Raw genomic sequence first — 21,413 nt, 5'->3', positions numbered from 1 at the left:
TGTACCGGTAATTGCTGAATTGTGATCTTATTTAAGATTTTTGAGCACTATGTACATAAGTTAGATTGTACAATTTCCATTTATAGGTCCTTGGCTAGGCTTGAGATCAAGTTAATACGAAGATTGTAGGCTGCGTTGGATACTTATTCTTCCTTTTTTTTTAGTTAAGTTTTTGAGATATAGGCATTAATGTGTTCCATGAAGGATTGGTAAGTCTGGTGTCATTTATGGGGAGAATGATTATCAACTCAGTATCTATCATGGCTCTTGGTTTATTCTGGCTTCCTATTCTGTTTAATTTTGATCATGTCCTTTCCTAAAAAATTACTCATTTCATCTGTTTTCAAATACTTTGGTCATACTATGTTTGAGTGACTTTCAAAGCCTCTACAGTAGTAATATACTTTCTTCCTCTTAATCCTCAGTATACCAGAAAAAAAAAATAAGCATTTGTCATCTGGGTCCAAAAGACCCTTTTAATTTTTAAAAGTATTTTAAGTTCAGCAAAATGTACAGAATAAAGATAGTGAGATACTTTACTAGAAATTTGAATAAAAATATAAACATAGCAAATCCAAATTTTTATTTTCCTGGTTTTCATGGTATTAATATGAGATATCGGGTAATGTACCTCAAATGCAATGGACATTCCTTAACTGTCATAAAGCCTAGAACATATTTAACTTTTAAATCTTGACTCCAGATTCCAAGTGTATCTCTAATGGGCTCTGTATTAGTATTCCTTCTGGTTCTTCTTACACTTGAATCTTCAAAATATAATACAGTTTAAAACTTTGATGTCACATTTTTGAAGAGGATTGTGCTTCATAATTGCAAAACATTTTCACTTTTAGATTTGTAAACATCAATTAGTTCAGTCCAATTGATTTTTCACTTTTATATCATATACTTCATTTCAATCACCTTTGAATATGCACCTGCCTTTAAAATTTGTCTTATAAACTCTATCATGTAAATTTTGATGAACAAACACAAATGATGTTCTTATAACACAGTATTGTGTGATGAAGTCCTTTCATTTGGATGACTAACTAGATGAGGATGTATTTCCTTTTGTCCTTAGAAATGTATGTTCACTCATTGATTCCTGAATTGGAGAAAAATTTTCTAGGATACTGTCATCTGAAAATTTAGTTAGGGTTAGAACCCAGAGTGCTCATTTGTCTAACAATCATGAAATCCCTGTTAATTTTTTCTTTGCCATATGAATGCAAAATAAAAAATGACAAATTCCTAACTGTGCTCAATGAAAGCTTAAAAAGTTTACATGGATAGTGTCTCTAGACTTCTTTTATATCTTCTTAAAATATGATGCAGTACTTGGGGCAATGCAATAAAAAAAATGAAGGATGATGCAATAATGAAGATTTATTTCATTTCACTATTGCATTAACCTTCTTGGTGATTCCATCACTATTGTTTTCCTACTGTAGTCTTCTTTTTTTTTTTTTTGCATAGTTTCTGATGTTATACCAAAGGTTAATATTATGTATTTTTTCTTTTTTCCCCCCTTTGTCAATTTTTGTTTAGTTTATCCTAAGACTAGGCTTTTGCTTTCTTAACATTCTCTACAGTTTGTCTTCTGTTTCATGGACTTATTTTTTTATTTTTTGATGGAGAGTACTTTTTAAATTTATCAAACATTTTGGTCAGAAACATGGTCTGCATATTCAATCAAATCTTTGAAATTTGCAGGCTCTTTGTGATTTAGAACATTTATAAAAATTATTATATGCTGTGTGTACTTGAAAAGAATATGCATGTATTACCTATAATCTCTGTTTTGTGCACCATTTCTCTCTATCCTTACAAATTCCACATTTGCTTGCTATATCCATATCTGGAAGAGATGTGCTAAATCCCCACTGTGAATTTGAATCTTTTTATAACCCTTCATTTTATAATCATTTTTTTTTTTTCTTTTTTGAGAGAGAGAGCACATTTGTGGGGGAAGGATAGAATCTTAAGCAGGCTCCATGCCCAGCGTGGAGTGTGATGTGGGGCTTGATCTCACGACCCTGAGATCATGACGTGAGCCCAAATCATGAGTTGGTTGCTTAACTGACAGCCACCCAGGTGCCCTTATAACCCTTTATCTTAGATGTATCTTTATAAAACCAGTAGATAGATGGATTCCATTTTCCTAATCCAATCTGATGTTTCTTTAAAATGAATTTTTATTTTTCTTAGATTCACTGTGATATATTCAAACTTACTACTGTCACTTTTACTTTTTCTTCCTTCCCTGATTTCTTTTGGATTTATAATTTACTATATTTCCTTTCTTCCTCCTCTGTTGCAGACCTTTAAAATTTTTGGTCATATATTCTCTAAAATGTTTTGAAAAGTAATATACCCTCTTATACATGTTCAAGTCAATATAAAAACATTTTTACCTAATCTCAAAAACTGTAAAGGAAGTCATTTCTGTAATATTGAAATTTTAAGCTAAATCTAGTACAATACTAAGGTATCCAGCTGAATCAATATATCACAGCAATTTGATATTCACCATCACTCCTTAAAATAGTTATCAGAAATTTTATGCTATTTTATTCCCAATTCGTATCTCCATTGTACTCTCCCATGTAATTTTATCTCATTGCAATACAGTGTATTGCTTCAAAGTCTTTTACTGATACTCTATTATACATCTGTTCCCAAAATACATGAAAACCATATTTATTGAAATAAAAAATATTTTTAGAAATTAAAAAAATACATTTCCAACAACTATAAAGCTCCAAGTGTTGAACATTGTCTGGATTATCATTACTATTCAAATGATAAAAAAATATATTAACTTTTAAAGTATTAAAAACACAAGTTTATTGGAAATGTATCTCAATGAGATGGATAGTGCTGTATTTTCTCATATTCATGGATAAATTCTGCCATTGCTAGAATAAGACATCAATTTTATTACTATTTTTTACGTGTAGATATAAATGCTGAGTAAATGCATGTATATAGTAAAAAGGAACAGAAAGAATTCTGTTATAGTGATGCCACTCAATTCTTGGACTCTTTAAGTTATATGCCAAAAATTATAAACCGAGTCTGTCATCAAATTATTTTTAATGATTTTCACTGACAATCTGAGCTTTCTTCGATTTTGAAAGCAAAAAATTGAAAACCACCCTCACTAAAGACCTTGCTGTTCAAGCCATTTTCCTTCTTCTTCTTTTTTTTTTTTTTAAAGATTTATTTGACAGAGAGAGACACAGCGAGAGAGGGAACACAAGCGGGGGGAGGAGAGAGAGAGAAGCAGGCTTCCCGCTGAGCAGGGAGCCCAATGCGGAGCTCGATCCCAGGATCCTGAGATCATGACCTGAGCCGAAGGCAGACGCTTAACGAATGAGCCACCCAGGCGCCCCTTTCCTTAATTCTTTGGGAGTTAACCAAAGATGTTTAGTAAGACTTATCTGTAACTCTTTCACTTAGTCATCTTGCTTATAGAACTTAAAATTAAGACACAACTGAATAAGAAACACCCCCCACAAAATTGGAAATTGCATAGATTTCTTGAGGATAATTCTATATATATTAGAAATTTTATGTTTGAAAAACATTTTTGTTTTACAGAATTAGGATGTAATAGAAGTATCTGAAAAGAATTAATCATAACTAAACTGATTTTCTAAAATTAAATGCACTATGTCCTAGTGTATATTTTGGGGATATTTATTCCATTTATCTATACATGAGTATATGTTCTGCTTTTATGATTACTGTTTATAGTATTTTATCTAACTAAGACACATTTTCACATTTATGAAATTGGGATGCATCTTACAATTGGTGGCCTATCATAATTTAGTGGGCAGTGTTTTTACTAAGTGGTATGTAATAGTGAATCATACAATAGTGTCTTATATTAGATGAAGAATTAGATTGTGGAAATTAGGAGCAAAAAAAGATAATGAATCACTAGCAAGTTCAGGAAACATGCAAGGTATACCAATGACTATTATGTGTCTTATTTACAATAAAACCCATAATATATTTATGTTAACTTAAACCTAAATACATGTTAAGAATGAAAAAACAGGAAATAAGGAAGAGTTGGGCCAGGTAAAAAATTAATATGGATTTACAGAATCTGATAATGAACTGGCAAAGTTAATAAGAATGTTTCTCCTAAGAATCTGAAAAATATACAGTCATGAACTTACCTTTGATATGGGATCTTTTCACTGGAAAATCTAGTATTAGTATGTCAGAAATAAACATGGAACTTCTAACTTCTTCCTCCTTGAAACCATGCTAATTATGCTGAGACAGGTTTGAGACATATTTATCAGGCTCTTCACTGTTACGGAGAATGGTGAAAATAGTTTGCTTGACAGCATTCACCAAAACCCATCATGCTTTTGTACCAATTTTGAATATTCTAAAATAGAGGAGGCAAGTAATCTTATTTGTTTGTTGCCTAAAAATAAGGTAACTTTACCTTCATGTTATGTTCTTGCTCTCTGCTTTACTTTCACATGATTCACCCACAGGAAAAATGGGTTTTTTGAAGTCAGGAAACAAAGGCAAGGCCATTAAACAAAAACTGTCATTATACTATTTCCTACTTGACAACATATCTGAATTCTGAACATCTCCACATGGGCCAATAAACCCATTTCTAAGACCACACTTCACTCATAACGAAAACTTCCACCATACTTTCTTAAATTGGGCAGTCAGAAAGGTCTGTTCAGAACAGGTTGAAAGGGATGGGATGTAATTTCACATCTTGATGGGGTAGTGCAAGGTTCTATAAGACTATGTGGGACCTGAAATATTGTTGGGGTTATTTTTATAAACTACAAGCTTGCCATAGTTTTCTTATGTAAAATGGGAGAGGGTGATAATCAAAAGGCAGAGGTAAAAAGGAGAACTGGCATGATCCACTGAACATGGAAATGTTCTTTAGACAGATAATTTTAACAAAGGGATATATATGGGAACTGAGGATCTGGAAAGTTTTCGATGCCTGCATTTCCCTTAGAAGGTTGAAGACTCCCAGAAGTGCACACACCCTTGTTTGAAGACCCAACTTCTGTTCTTTAGTTACCTGAATATTTAAGATGCATACTTAACTAAAAATTTTTCTAAGTTATATAGCATTTCTATGGAGGTATAAAAATGTGTATTTTGGAACACTAAAAAACAATTATTTTCATTTTAAAGAATGATCAATTCTTTCATTCAGCTAAACAAAGATAGACTAATAATAGAAACAAACCAAATTATCAATGTTGCAAGAATTTTGATAACTGAATACACTACCAACTAGAGCCAAACAGTAATGCACCTTTCCCGAGGACAAAAGTTTCTCTTAGGAAAGTCAGAAAAGGTCAGCTCAGGAAGTGGATGTTGGTGACTTGGCAAGAAAGAATTTTTACATTTAGTTGTTTAATATTACATGTACAGTGAAATAAGATGCGCGTAAACCATCAGAACTGTTACAATTTGTGTATCTTCCAAATATGCTATGAATACATTGGCACAAAATCCTTTCTGACTTCCTTTTTCATCTTTGCCAATAACCCAGTGATCTCTTAAGAGGTGGTTTAATAATTATTTCCAAATACCATTTCCTAAAGATAGTATTTCTTACCTATAAAATTCATTAAAAGGTTTACAAAAGTATTCTTGCTCTAATTTTCATCATACTTCATGACCTCAAATCATCTGGGAAAGACGTTAGAGAATAAAGAAATATTCGGGAAAATTACTAATTTACTATCCCTTTTATAACAGGAGAAAAGGCAGAGCAATACAGTAGTTATAATCAGAATGTCTGCATTCATTCACCAAGTATTTATTAAGCACCTTCTATTTCCCAGACATCATTCTAACAGCTGAGGCTCTACAGGGGTGAATGAGAAAGTAATAGCTACCATTTATTGAGTGCTTACTATGTGCCAGGCTCTGGCCTAAGAGTTGCACACATATAAACCCTTTTAATCCTCAAACACAACACCTCTATGACATGGGTACTATTTTCATTTTACATATGAAAAAATTGAGGCATAGAGAAGTTAAATAACTCATCCAGCTTTTAATTGGTAGAAATAGTCCTGGCTGTCGTGGAGCTTCTACTAGTCTAAACTCCTTCCCTTCTCCTTTTCTTCTTTGCCTCGGTGAGACCTAACAGGTAAGAACTGAGTATGGCTCAAATAGGTGGTGTGACCATTTCATTTTTAGATGTTTCTTTTTGGGAATGTTTAAAGAGAATTTTAACTAGCTCTATCTTCATCATGTTGTGATCTCAAGATATCTAAAAAGCCTGTTAGAAGACTCAGTTTTGTTCAAATATTTGGGGAGAAATAGTTAATGTAGGTATACAAACGTAGCAGCCCTTCCTTTGGAAAACCGCTTTTTGAATCCAGGCAGGCCTAGTGGGGCTGAAGATTATGGGACCCTATCTCATTATAGGGGAGGTTCATAGTTCAAGCTAATTAGGCCTCACTGCCTTGGGCAATTATTAGTTCAGGACTACAGAAACATGATCCAGGCATGACAAATCTGTCTTTCCTGGGATGGACAGTGTTGGGAGATGTTCTCTTCACAAAGGAAGTGATTTCAGATGGTACCCATCTTCCTTGGCTCAAGAGAAAATGACTCCATAATATTGAGAGATGTTGAAAAATTCAGATACAGAACACTTTAATCTATCTATGCAAGAAATAGGTCTATCATTGCCCTTTCCAGTTAGATGAGTATAAAAAGTATAAATACCCTTTAAGTGGGTTTCTGTGACTTTCAATCAAGTTTCAATGAATTTACAAAAGCATTACATAAAATATGCACAAAGAACAATGGTTATAATAAATATGAATAGAATTCTTTTCTGTTCTCTTCCTTCACCCTCTTTCCCTGTGAACAAATATAGAACTGTCTACGGCTCAAAGGATGGTTTATTTCATTTTCAAAAGTAGTATGCAAAATATTTACCTACGAATTCTAAGCAAGTGATTACAGGCATTATTTTAATAATTCTACTTCTTTAGCATATGACAAAACCACAATATATCTAGAAAGACAAAATGTTTTATTTTAAAACATTGGAAAACCATTGAAAGACAAATGTCCATTATATAACCATGAACTTCAAATATTTGGAAACTGTAAATCTTCTAAAATGTGGTAGGCACTTCCAAAGAGCTAAATATTGCAAGTTATTCTACTGTATGTCTTTTCTAATATCAACAATACTTGATATGATGAAAAATACCAAGAAGACTCAACTAATTATTCAAAGTCACCATCTTAGGGTTCAACTTAATTACATGAGTAAAAGTTTTGTCCAAGATGTTCCTGACACATGAAGCTTCCGGGTGAATTTCAGAAATGTTAACAAAAGTATCTTCCTTTTTTGCCTGTGAATGTTTGAGTATTGCTGTATTGTTGGTTAATATCCACTACAGATACTGGTTCTAGGCCAGCCCAAGGGTCTTCAAGCATTGAAGGCTTGAAATAATTTTCCAACTCATTAGACATTCTTTTTTCTCTACCACGCCCTGATCCAAATGGTGTAGATGTCCTTGGAGAACCCTTTAGAAAAAAAATCATCAGTTAAAAAAATGTTTTGTAGAGATAATTGGCACTTATTTTTTAAAGCTAGTGGGGATCACATTGCTAGTTAAAAGTTGTGTTTTGAACCCAAACATGTTCAAATGCAAAGTCCATTCTTCCTTTAATCTAGTGTTTTTGTTTGTAAAAGTATTTAAGCCAATTTGACATACTCATGTATTAATAATTCCATGCCAACTGTCAGCTCAAATACTTTTCGATTTCTCATGTAGTAACTTTGCAGAACTAACAACTGGTGATGAATTAAATTGTGTTTCAAATTTTCCTCAAAATTTCCACCTTTTTTCTGGAAGGAAATTAAAACTTTTTTTTAACCCTACAGCTTCAAAATTTCAAGAACCTTTCCATCCTATGAAATTTTATCTACTTAGCTCCAGACTCAAAAGGGGTGGGGTTGGTTTAGCACAACGAAAAGTAGGAAACCGTTCAAGTTTTAAACCGCAGAAATCCTAGACACACCAGAAATACTCCCTCGGTCTCCTGTGTTCACTCTCACTGAGAGGAATGGGAAACTTCCAAAAGCACCGATTTTTCCTTAAGAAGACTTGGAGCAGAAGCCAGTGTAGTTTGAAGCTCCCCTCTCCACCACCTTCGCCCCCCACCCCGCCCTGCCCAAGAAAGCGTGCCAGTAGAAGGAAAATGGCACCAGTCTGTAACCCTTTAACTCAGATGAGCTCTACGCTGGGGATTCATTCGCTTTTTCACCCCTCGGAGAATAATTTACTCAGACGAACTGGCGAGGTTCCTGGCAAAGGACAGGAAATTAGGGAAATCTGTGTAGGAATGGCAGTGTACCAGCTCAAAGCAGAAAGTACAGCTCTGCTACGTAAGGTCACCTAAAGTAAGTTACTTAACTTCTCTCTCAGCCTCAGTTTACTCATCTGCAAAACAGGGCCAACAATAGTATCTCACCTCATAGAGGATTAGACAAAATAATCCATGTAAAGGGATTATTATTAGTACCATGCCTGCCATACAGTAAGAGCTCGGCAAACGCTGGCTATTATTACCTGGGGGTGGGTCTGCTGCTGCCCTGGGGAGTAGCCGAAATGCTGCTGGGACCCCGCGGGGGACTTGGAGTAGGAGCCAGGGTAGCCGCCAGGGGACGGAGACCCGAATCGGCCCCCCGGGAAGCTGCCGCCGTGTCGCGGAGAGTGGCTGCTCCCGTAGGGCCTAGACCGGGGCCCGTACGGCGGCGTGTGATGCGGACTCCCGTACCCGTCCCGAGGGGAGGGCGGCCGCGGTCCGCCTCCGCCCGGGGTACCCCGGAAGCTGCTCCCGCTACCCCAACCTCCTACACCCGCGCCGGGGTAGGGAGGAGTCGGGGGTCGAAAATTCTGTCGGTGCATATCAGGAGACGAAGACGAGGACCTCACTGCCGCGTTCTCCCGCCGGAACTGTCCCGACCAACCCTTCTCACAGACTAGGTGGTCCTCTGCCAAAACAGTCCCCTGGCCGCCAGCGCGGTACAACATATCGGTTCCGGCCTCACAAAGGTTCCGTCAGGCGCAGGGTAGAAGTGGGTTACTGAATTGGGTAGAGATTAAGCAGATTTAAGTAAAGAAAGAAAAAGGACAAAAGCCGAACACTCGGCTCCAGCAAAGGCCTTTATGGTCTTGCGGTGCCTGCTCGGGACCGACCGACCAGACGACTGTGCGGGCCGGAATGCGCGGCCCGGAAAGCACGGCCCGGGAAGCACTGCCGGGCAAACAGTGCCCGGCGGGGCCCCGCCCAGTAGGCGGGGGGCGGGGCCTGAGGTGCTCGCGGGCGCCCCCTGTGGCGACGGGCGGCGCGTGCGCTGCGCTCTTCTCTCACGCCCAGACCTAGGATGTCTGAGAGGCGCGCGATGCTGGCGACGCTGGCGAGGGTCGTGGCTCTGCGGAGAACCCGCCTTCTCTTCCGCCCGGGCGGCGGGAGGGGTTTGTGGACCGGCCGCCCGCAGTCAGGTACCCTCCGAGACGCGGTCCGGGCGGCGAAGGGGACCCCGGCCCCAGTCTCCCCCTCGGGCGGCGCCATAGGGCGAGCGCCCGCGCTTTCCCGAAGTGTCTCCTGCCCCCGCAGCCCACCCTTTGGCCTTTCCCGCCTCTCGGGGCCCTCGCTCGGTGGCCCGGCGGCCGGCCTGGCCCCGCGCCCCGGCCGCCCCGGGGTCACCCTGCTCGGCGTCCGGGCCGGGGGCCGAGAGGTCGCCCCTGCGCGGTCGTACTGGGCGGACGCCTCGCCTCTGTCCCTTACGCCTACCCTGTCTCGTCTCCCGAGTTTAACTCACTTTGCAAAGGTACACCCGGCCGCATTTCAGAAAGGATTTCAGAGTAAGCTCTGCAGAATTGGGGGGAGAGGCTGTGCTAACTAATGTCGGACTTTACTCCCTTCCTTGTTCTTGGTAAATGGAAGCGGGTTAGGGAGGAGGCTCCGAGGCAGAGATGCTGATTTTCAAAGAGCACACTTTGACGAAAGCTCTGAAAATCTTGACTGTTTCATAGACGTTTGGTTATAAAGAAAAATGTGCTAATCCAAGCATGACACCTCATGTCTAATAAAACACGCGTTTGTGCCAGACACCTGTACCAGGATTTTATTTAAAAGATGTGCCTTAAATTTAGTACCGTTTTATAGAACTTTCTTTACCGCCTCAGAGTGTGGGAATGGTAGTACACTCTGACTCGTCAGATCAGCTCGTGGGAAACAATCTTAAAGAACTTTAGGACTCCTGAAACCCCAGCCCGGCGGGTGGCCGGGACCTATGCTTGTCAGCCTATACACCTTGCAGGTGTGTATGACCTGCGGGGTGACAAGGCTAGCTGCAGTGTGATGTCTTCTCAGCTTGCATCCTCCTTGAGGAGTGGAGACACAAGTGGCTTTCTGTTATTTATTCTGAGGGAATTCTGTTCATCTAATTTCTCCTTTAGACACAGTTGTAGAATCGATCAAGTCAGGATAATGCCATCAAGGCTTAGCGATGCAGTTAAAGGGTGAGGACCCCAGATTATCCATTTTAGTGTGTATTTCTGTCTTGGCCAAAAATTTAGCTTTTGGCCGTTGTCTTTGGTGCTTAGCTTAATGCCTGGTAATTGGGCACTCATATTTATTGAATGAACGGTTGGGTCGGTCACATCATTATCGTTCAGCTATTCTCACTTGTCTTACCTTTTATACCATCAACCAATCTACTTTTTTGGGTAAATGGAGCAGAAAAATGAGGGTGGTGGGGACCAAAGTTACCTTTGTTGATTTTTTTTATAACTGGCAAATGATTTGCAGAATTGATTAAAATATAGTATTGTGTTTTTACTTGGCTTACACTTCTAGAATATTCTTCCTTGTAGCGATGTCTTGTTCATATGTCTACACATACGAACTTGCATTAGAAATGGGGGAAGGGGGGACGCCTGGGTGGCTCAGTCGTTAAGCGTCTGCCTTCAGCTCAGGTCATGATCCCAGGATCTTGGGATCGAGCCCCGCATCGGGCTCCCTGCTCCGCAGGAAGCCTTTTTCTTCCTCTCCCGCTCCCCCTGCTTGTGTTCCGTCTCCAGCTGTGTCTCTCTCTGTCAAATAAATAAATAAAATCTTAAAAAAAAAAGAAATGGGGGAAGGAAAGAAATACAGTGCAAAATTTTGACAGATTATACATGACAGTGTGCCCTTCATCAGGTTTGCAGGTATGTATGAGGGTTGAGGGAGAGTTAATCCTTAATAATTATATGAAAACTCCAGATTCCACTTGGATCCCTTTTGAGAATAGGCCATTTGCCTCTTTAGAGATGAGAAATAGGCCAAGAGAAGTTAAGTGATTTGCTTAAGTTCACATAACAGAGGTGCAACCAGAACTCAGGCTTCTTGAATCCCAGGAGATTTTTCTTTCCCCTAAGTAAAGATGAATAAATTGGCAATCAGTCTGTCTTTTTTTTTTTTTTTTTTAAGATTTTTATTTATTTATTTGAGAGAGAGAGAGGGCTTGAGTGGGGAGGAGGGGTAGAGGGAGAAGCAGACTCCCCACTGATCAGGGAGCCTGACATGGACTCCATCCCAGGACCCTGGGATCATGCATGACCTGAGCCGAAGGCAGATGCTTAACCTACTGAGCCACCCAGTCTGCCCTTTGAAAAATGCAATAGATAAATAAACATTGTAAAAATTTGAAAGTGCTGTATAGCATATTATTTTAGATTTAGAGATTAACACATATAACCTTAATATTGAATTTTTATAAATGTCGCTAGAATCTTCCCATTTGTTAGCATGGGAATTGCAATCTGGGTGCCTGAACTGGTGGGTCTGAGGCATCTATCTGTATTGAATTTATTTGTATGGTGGTGAGTTCAGGGGAAGAGAGGTGAGGGGAGGGGGATGAAGTTTTATGTTGGGTTACATGGAAGTAGAAAAGAGAGGAACTGGGATGGTGGATATGAGAGTATGGTGGCTACTGCCTGAAGTCTCAGTCCTGTGGAGAGAAAAGGGCACTTATTTTTGTGAGCAACAGAGGTTTGGGTTCCCCCCAAAAGAGAATTACAGCACTGTTTAGGGAGGATCGGCAGGAGAAAACAGGATACTGGATAGGGCAGTGCTTTCATGGAAGTGTTCACGTACTTTTTTCAAATGGCATTGTATACATAGGACATCAACAGACAGAACATCAAGAACTTTCTGAGTACCTGTGAACTATATGGGGAGCCCCAGTAATAATCAGTTAACTTTGTGGTGGTGTGTGTTTTATAGGTTTCACATTAATGCAAGTAAGAGCACCAAGCCAAGGAAATTTAAGTGTAAATGTAAATGGAACCATGTCTGTTTCTATAAGACAGGATTTTTATTTTATTTAGGTTGCCTAAGATTTTTTGTTTTTTTTCCCCCAATGGATTTCAATTTTTTTTTTTTTTTTTGGTAGAGCCTCATCTTCAAAAAACATAATTGGAAGCCCAAATTTTGAGAGCAGATAGGCTGTATTTGAAGCAGGAATTGGGGTTTCAGAGCCCTGCTCACTCTGCACCTCTAAATGGCCCTCTGAAAAGAGGCTTCTGGGGCACCTCTGAGGAATTCCCAGGGCTCTCCAGAAAGGGTGTGAAAGCCAATATTTTAGGAGGTGTCCGATATTAACAAGAGCTGCAAATATAAATGTTTTGGTTTGTTTTACTGTGTATTTTCAAGAAGTGTGTATTTTCATGTTTCTGCATGGTCACAGCTTTGTAAGCCAAGAAAACTAGAACCTGGGTTAAAGGGCAAGATTTGGAAGTTAAAAGATTGTTAAGAGATTAGATTGTTAGAGAATGCCCAGGAAATTTGTTCTTTTGTCAAAGGGTTATAAAACTCAGAGCCTGGGAGACATTCAAGATTGAGATTGTAAACCTTGTGAAGTTAATCTTCCCTTGGGAGACATTTATTTACATTCCAAAGGGTAAGAACTCTAAGACCTTCCCTTTTCTAAGGAGAATTTGCTTACATTAGGAAGATTAGCTTTTTTCCTGCCTTTCTCAGGGAAAGGTAGCAGTTGGGCAACTATAATATACATATTCCCAGATTCATACTTTTGGGGACCTTTCCTGTGGTTCAACCCCTGTATGGACCGGCCTAACCAACTGGCTCTTGTTACGATGCCTGTGGCGTATTAGGTGTGGGAAAAGTGATACATTTCTTGGTGTAAGTAATAATGACTCTGATCTCTGCTCCAGAACCTTGTGTTTACTCTCAGGCTAAAAATGCATAAATGTAAATATTAAAAACATATGTTTTTGATGTAAAACACTTTATATTACAGGGGAGTGTATTTAATAATTTTTATGTATAGAGATGTTTGTATGTACATTTAGAGTATAAGCTTTACCTTAATATTTCCTGCAACTTTCAGATTATCTCTGTTTTTCTTATAGCAGTCCTGTTATTAGCTGTTTCATGTTAAAGACTTCTAGTAGTAAAAAAGTCAGTGTATCTCTAGGATGTGATTAGTTCAGTCATTGATAGGATTAGGCCTATACTGAACATAGTGGATCACTAACTATCACCTACATAATGTTTTCATTGATAAAGCAAGTATTAGAAGCAACTTGTTCTCAGGATTCTCTGAGAGCCAAACTTTACTGTTAATCATCTTCTTTTCAACTCTAAGCATGTATGCATTTTCTGTGGTAGTCAAGCACAGGTGAATTGTTTTATACATAATGACTTCCTGTAGACTAATATTCTTTTTTTTAATATATATTTTTAAAGATTTTATTTATTTATTTGAGAGAGAGAGAGAGAGAGAGAGTGAGCACAAGTAGGGGAAGCAGGAGAGGGAGAAGCAGCTCCTCGTGTGGGGACTCGATCCCAGGACCGTGGATCATGACCCTAGATGAAGGCACTTAACCGAGTGAGCCACCCAGGTGCCCCTGTAGACTAATATTCTTTACTCAGGTGTAACACAGGTATTAAAGCATTAACTCACAAAAATTTTCACTGAGAATAAAATTGCTGACAGAGTACTTCAATATGAAGGAAAACCTAAGAGAGTATAACTATTGTTTTCAAGACACAAATTTTTATTTTGAAATCAGAAAATAAAATTTTAATTTCACTGAAAGTTGTATTTTTGTATTTTTCCAATTATATAAACAATACATACATTTTGTAGGTAACCTGAAGTGTTTAAAAAAAACAGAAAGCAAGAAAAAATATTAATTGCTTATCCAAGAAGCAACTATTAATATTGAAATAGAAAAAAATAAGCCTTAGATAGCTTAAATCTTTAAATAGGAAAATAAAAGCTTTTTAAATGGGAAACCCACCTACACATAAGCATTTATATAATCTAGGGTTGGGAGAACTTGGTACCTGTGCAGAAAAGAGTTACCATAGCAGGCCTCAGGCTGCTGTCTTTATTATTAATTTTTAAAATTTTTATGTATTTATTTTTTGAGAGAGAGAGTGGGAGGGGCAAAGGGAGAGAGAGAATCTCAGGCAAGCTCCACAGCCAGTGTGGAGCTCGACGTGGGGCTCAATCTCAGGACCTGAGATCATGACCTGAGCTGAAATCAAGAGTTGGACACTTAACTGAGCCAACTTGGGCTGCTGTATTTAAAAGGACCATCTTAGAAGTTTAGCCCTTGGATGACATCTGGGAACTTGGCACTTGAACTGCTTCCTAATTAATAAGGGTGCCTAAGTGTTTTGTACAATCCTTGTGATTTATGGTGAACCTGCTTTTCCTCTGGTCTGGAAATTTGGTACATGGGAAACACAGCATGTCTCTGTGAATAGCCCTCAGTAAAAACCTTAGATTCTGAGTTTGTAATAGGCTTCCCTGAGCAGAAGCATTGGACATGCTGCTCTTTTTTTTGTTTGTTTGTTTCTGGAGAAAGAAGCTGCTTGGTGTGGCTCCTCACAGAAGGAAGAGAACATGAGAAGCCTGTGCATGGATTTTTCCAGACTGTGCCTGTCTTTTTCCCTTGCTGATCCTGTCATATATCATTTTACTGTAATAATAGTCACGAATACAACTATATACTGTAATAATAGTCACGAATACAACTATATGCTGAGTCCTCTGAATCCTTTTAGCAAATCACTGGAAATATGGGTAGTCTTGAGGAATCTTGAAATAATACCAGAGGTGGAAAGTAAAATTATTTTTTTTTTAAAGATTTTATTTATTTATTTGACAGAGAGACAGCGAGAGAGGGAACACAAGCAGCAGGAGTGGGAGAGGGAGAAGCAGGCTTCCTGCCAAGCAGGGAGCCCGATGTGGGGCTCGATCCCAAGACCCTGGGATCATGACCTGAGCCAAAGGCAGACGCTTAATGACTGAGCCACCCCGGCACCCCAGTAAAATGATTTTTTTGAAAGCGAAATTCCAATATAACTAAAAAAGCAAACGAGATAGGGAAAAGTTACTTTCACAAAAAATAAATGGTAAAAGGTTAAATTATTACTGCATACTGCATAAAGAATCCATACAAATCAATAGTAAGATAAATGTGAGTTAGCAATATGGGGCAAAATAATTTATAAGAGAATTTATAAGAATAATTTATAAGAGAAGACATGAAACGAGAACAAATATGAAAAACTTTCAGAATTTAATTTCAGAAGTCATTAAATGCAAATTAAAATGACAGTGCCATGCAAATTTTTAACTGTCAAATTTGCAACAAACAAGTAAAAAAAATCCCACAAAACCAAGAGATCATATCCAGGGTTATGGAAGATGATGGAGAATAAATACCATTTTCATACACTGCTGGTGCCAGTATAAATACTGCCTTTCTCATGGACAATTTGATAACCTGTATTAACAGTATTAAAGAGTTTGTAACATGAACATATGCTAGGCCACATTAAGTTCTGCCTCTGTATGTGGAAACATCTCTTTGTTTTCCTTTCTCCATCCCCTAAAACTAAAAGCCTTGAAGAGTAATTTTTATCTTTACTACTTGAAGAGAAGTTTCTGGGAGGGTTCCGTAGACCCTCACACAGAAAGCATCCTAAATTCTCTAGACATCTCTCCTGCTCTTCAGAATTACCCACTGGAAGCTGTTAAAAGCAAATCAAATTGTAAAACATATTCTTTTTCACATGCATATCCACCCTACACACTTCTTCCAGGCTGCTCCTTCCTATGCCTTCCCTTCCCTTCTATTCCTCTTAGTTAAATATTTGCAGTGTTCTGTAAAATAGGACTCAGTATCTTTTTTTTGTGTCAAAAGAGGGCTCATCCTGTTCACAGTCTAACACTGCAACATCCTCTCCCACTCCCTGCACACACACATTTTCTTCTTTGCTGTGATTAAATTATAATTTCCCTCAAGTACTTATGACAGTGTTTCATCAACAACCTAGAGTGAGCACTGTTTTGCCAGTTCTCTAGAAGGGATGCCTTTTTCTTATTTGTGCAAATAACTTACCTTTGGTTAGTCTTCTCGGAGAGGACAGCCATACCACCAACATTGAGTTTAAGGAGCCTCTGGGGTTTGTGAGCACTCATATTCAGTAGTTAGTAACTGTCATTTGCTCCACCAGTTCCTGGTTCAGCCACTTCTGATCATCTGAGTAGTTAACTTCAGGATGGCCCATTAATGAGCCCTGAACATTGAATTTTTTTACTCTGGCTTGCTGACTTTTGGTTATAAATTCTATAACTTTAAATTGATTTATAAAGTCTATAAATTGCTAGTGTTCCACCTTTCCACATACCAATCTGTATTGTGGTCTACCTCCTAAAAAAAAAAAAAGTTTTTAACACTTAAATACATTTTATAATATGAGCTAAGGTGAGAGTACGATCTGAGATGTGTGAGGAATATACTTTTCTTTAGCTTAGTGGGGAGAAGGGTTATGAAAGAAGGCTTAGTCATAGGCTGATCAGTTTTAGGCAAGAATATGTATGGAAGTTGAAAACCTGGAAATTGATTTCTTTAAAATGATTCATGTATCTCTTCGGAAAGTCTTCACATATCCCAGTTTGAAGATTGCTGCTAAAGGGACAGTAAAAGTATCCTGAAATGGACTTATCAGTTGTTAGCTTTGATGCTGTGATATTGCTTAGAGGCTGCCATTTTTCTCCTCCAATGCTGGGTATCTCTAGTGGTCATGATAGACTTGGTTGTGCTGCAGTAACAAATTAGCCCAAAATCTTAGGGGCTGAATACAATAAAAACATCTTTTTTGCACGTCTAGCTTCACTCTTTGAAACTTGCAGCCTCCAAGGTCACAGTAGTAGGAGAAGAGAAGCCTGGAGGATTTCATGGGATATTTTTAAGGATCAGGCCTGAATTGGCTTGTGTTACTTGTGCCTATCCATTTCATTGGCCAGACCCCAGGCATTTCACCCCAATCTAACTGCAAAAGAGAGCTGGGAAGTTGGAAGAGCAGAGGGATTTTGGATTAGCACTGACTTGTATTTTGGTTGTGGCGTGCTTTATTCATGACTCAGAAGCCCCCTGTCTGATCTTTTTACATGTTCTTCCTATAAACTTCTCAAGTTTTCGTTAAAATAGTGGCACCCAACAGTTCTAAAACCTGTTTGATTGCAAATCCCACAGTAATAGCCAAGTTCTTGTAGGTGAAGGACAGTTGTTAAGAAACAGGGTGTCAGCAGAGGTGGATTATAAATTATTGTAAGTTATTACCCACCTAACTATTCTCTGGTTGTCTCTAAATTGTGTGATTGCTTTGTAACTTGGGCATCACTCCCACACCAACTTTTTATAGCTCCGAAATTCTACTTTCCCTGGAATGTATTCCAGTGGATACTAATTTTTAAAGTACTCTAAACTCTTATAATTACCTGTCAAACTATACTATTAGGAACAGAGCTTTTTTTCAAGACTTCTAACACATGCTAGAAAGATAACATCCTGCTAACTGTTCTAAATAAAGCTTCAGCAGACTAAGAGAACATGCTTTGAAAAAATGTCCATCTTCTGCTTTCTCACTCCTAAGTTCTGGTAGGTAAGTTCTCTGTAAAATACCAAATTAAAAAATCCTTTTAGTGTATATTATATGTTCTGTTTGATCTGTTATTTGATCAGTTTGTTTTATGACTTGGCCTTTTTTTTTTTAATGTTGGCTAGGACAGTGGGGAGGGATGCCATGATTGCTGTCACTCAGATGAGCCACTTAGGTGGGCATCTGTCAATTATGTCTACTCTGGTGTTGCTCAAGTTTATTTGTGTCCTGGAAACCTTAGGGCCAAATACCAGGGGAGTCTTAGAAGCAGCTCTGGCAAGCATAGAATTGATGGCGCCTTCATTATAATTATATTTCTTTGCATGATTGCTCAGCCGTATCCTTATAATAGCTTTTAATCCTAGAGGCTAAATAAGATAGAGCGATATACAAGCTGCTCGATATATCACAACAAATTAACAACTGATGCCCTTTCCAACTGTTCTTCCTCCTATAATCACCCTTTATTCCCATCCAGCTTATTCTTGTCTTTCACAAACTGGCAAAATATGGATGTGTAGATATCCTTCTTAAGTATAGAATATTGAGAGTCATATTTATTTCTGTTCCTTAAAATAATCATGTGTTTTTCTTTTCTTGTTTTAACATTTAGAATAAGTCATTTACTTTAATAGGTGGTGACTATGTAATGTGTATGACTACATAATACATATATGGTAGTGATAGTAATGACAAAAGTAAACTTTTAGTAGGCAATTACTATATGCCAAAAAGTGTGCTGAACACTTTACATACAATATTTCATTTAATCCTTGCAAACTCTATGATTTAGGTGTTTCAAATGAGGAAACAAGCTCAGAGAAGTGAAGTTACCTTGAAGTTCAGAGAAGTGAAGTTACCTTGAAGTTCAGTAGGGAGTAAGTCCTGGAGCAGGAAATCGAATCCAGTCAGTCTCCAGAGTTCATGCTCTTCACTGTGTAAAAGTTCATTGATTTTGATTTCAGTGTGCTCTGGAAGTTCTTTCTGGGTGTCTTCTCAGATCATACAAGTAAAATTCTATTGCCTGATGTGAAATGAATTCAGTTTAAAAGTTTTTGCTTCGGTAAACAAAATTTTACTAATTTATTATGGCTGTGAGATGGCATTGGTAGAGAAGTATAGACTTCTCTTAATAGATATGTAATGAAATGAGACTTATGGGATGAAGAGACCCCTAAATGTATTTCATGCATCATTTGAAATAAAACAGGGGCCCTAAAAAGAGACCTGAGTACAGATGACCAGTACTTTTGGAGAACTATGCAACAAGAATTACTTGTACATTCATTCCTAATGTCAAAATATCTTCTTATATTTGAGGTCTTTTTTATGTGTTTTTATTCTTTTTTTTTTTAAAGATTTTATTTATTTATTTGAGAGAGAGAATGAGAGACAGAGAGCATGAGAGGGAGGAGGGTCAGAGGGAGAAGCAGACTCCCTGCCGAGCAGGGAGCCCGATGCGGGACTCGATCCAGGGACTCCAGGATCATGACCTGAGCCGAAGGCAGTCGCTTAACCAACTGAGCCACCCAGGCGCCCCTATGTGTTTTTATTCTTGAAAATATTTTTCTCTTTAATTTTGTTGATTCTTTATGTTTTCACTTTTTCCTTTTTTTTTTTTTTTTTTTTGCTGATTAGAAACATAATCACAATGAAGCAAAATTACAGAAATATATAACTTAGCTGGGTAAAAGTTCTGCATAAATTTCCCAAGATTTAACCACTGGTAGAATTTTATGAATGCTCCTACAACTACCAACATATATTATTACTATAATTTTTATTTAGGGAGAGAGCGAGCGAGCGAGAGAGAGACAGTGCACATATATGTGTGCTGGTAGGGGGGTGTGGGGAAGGGAGAGGGAGAGAGAGAATCGTAAGCAGGCTCCACACTGGGTGCTCGACCTCATGACTCAGATCATGACCTGAGCCAAAATCAAGAGTTGGTCGCTTAACTGACTGAGTCACCCAGGTGCCCCTACCAACATACATTCTTATTGTTATTATGTATATTTACAAAATAGGATCATATTATACATCCTATTCTATATTTTGATTTTTTTTTAACTTAGAAATATATCTTGGTCAACTTTTCATGTCAGGATGTATAAATCTGTTTCATTTTTCTTAATATCTACCTGAGAGTCTGTTGTATGAATGTGCCAGTGCTTATTTAACACTTCACCTATTGGTGGATTTTTGTATGGTTTTGAATATTTTACTTCAGTATTAAACTTAGAGGGGCAATTCACAAAAGGAGATATATGAATGGCTGATTATTACATGAAAAGATGTTCAACATTATTCATCAGGGAAATGCAAATTAAAACCACAACAAGAAACATTATCTACCCATTAGAATAACTAACATTAAAAAGAAGAGCAATTCCCAGTGTTGTGAGGATGTGGAGCATCTAGAACTCTCATGCACTGTTATACAAGCACTTGGGAGATCTGTTTGGCAGTTTCTTAAAATTTAAAGATACACTTACCATATTACTCAGCCATTCCACTAGGTATTTACTCAAGAGAAATTAAAACATGTTCACACAAAGACTTGTACGTGAATGTTCATAGCAGCTTGATTCACTGTAGACTAAAATTGTAAACAACTCAATGTCCATCAATAGCTGAATGGATAACAAATATAGTAGAATACTACTCACTCATAAAAATGCAACAACAGGGGCGCCTGGGTGGCTTAGTAAAGCAGCCATCTCTTGATTTCGGCTCAGATCATGATCTCGGGACCCTGGGATCCAGCCCTGGGTTGGGCTCTCCACTCAGCAGGGAGTCTGCTTCCCCTCCCCCTCTTCCTCTGTCCCTCTTCCTGCTCATCCTCTCTGTCTCTCTCTCTCAAATGAATAAATAAAATCTTTTAAAAAATGCAACAACATGAATGAATCTCAAAATTATTATGCTTTATGGAAGAAGCCAAACACAAAAGAGTCCCTACTAAATGATTTCATTTACATAAAATTCTAGAAAATGTAATGTTGCCTAAGGCTGGGAATTGAGGGAAAGATAGTTTGCAAAGGAAGGAGGAAACTTTCAGGTGATGGAAAGTCCTATTTCTTGATTGTGGAGGTGACTTCACTGGTGTATGTATATGTCAAAACTGAATTGTTATTAATTTTTAAAAAAAATTGTTTTGTTTTGGGCTCCTGGGTGGCTCAGTCGTTAAGCGTCTGCCTTCGGCTCAGGTCATGATCCCAGGTCCTGGGATCGAACCCCACATCGGGCTCCCTGCTCCGCGGGAAGCCTGCTTCTCCCTCTCCCACTCCCCCTGCTTGTGTTCCCTCTCTCACTGTGTCTCTCTCTGTCAAATAAATAAATAAAATCTTTAAAAAAAAAAAAAATTTTTTTTTGTTTTAAGTGATCTCTACCCC

At 38.3% G+C, this 21,413-nt stretch overlaps 2 protein-coding genes across 2 annotated transcripts in view; one reads left to right on the top strand and one right to left on the bottom strand.

Annotated features, from left to right (window-relative positions):
- Positions 1–3,393: 3,393 nt before the first annotated feature.
- Positions 3,394–9,288, bottom strand: MPLKIP (M-phase specific PLK1 interacting protein). Its single transcript, XM_032430590.1, has 2 exons — positions 8,622–9,288; positions 3,394–7,572 (listed from the first exon to the last, which is right to left on the bottom strand). The coding sequence occupies exons 1-2, from the start codon at positions 9,084–9,086 to the stop codon at positions 7,372–7,374; spliced, it is 666 nt and encodes a 221-aa protein (XP_032286481.1). The 5' UTR covers positions 9,087–9,288; the 3' UTR covers positions 3,394–7,371.
- A 102-nt stretch (positions 9,289–9,390) lies between these two features.
- Positions 9,391–21,413, top strand: part of SUGCT (succinyl-CoA:glutarate-CoA transferase) — a 732,205-nt gene continuing 720,182 nt past the window's right edge. The window contains exon 1 of the mRNA XM_032430614.1: positions 9,391–9,557. Coding sequence (XP_032286505.1) covers positions 9,440–9,557 — 118 coding nt within the window. The 5' untranslated portion in view covers positions 9,391–9,439. The remainder of the gene's footprint in view (positions 9,558–21,413) is intronic.

The sequence above is a fragment of the Phoca vitulina genome, unplaced genomic scaffold (assembly GCF_004348235.1).
Source record: "Phoca vitulina isolate PV1807 unplaced genomic scaffold, GSC_HSeal_1.0 scaffold44, whole genome shotgun sequence".
Classification (NCBI taxonomy): domain Eukaryota; kingdom Metazoa; phylum Chordata; class Mammalia; order Carnivora; family Phocidae; genus Phoca; species Phoca vitulina.
This window is presented reverse-complemented; position numbering and strand designations above follow the sequence as displayed.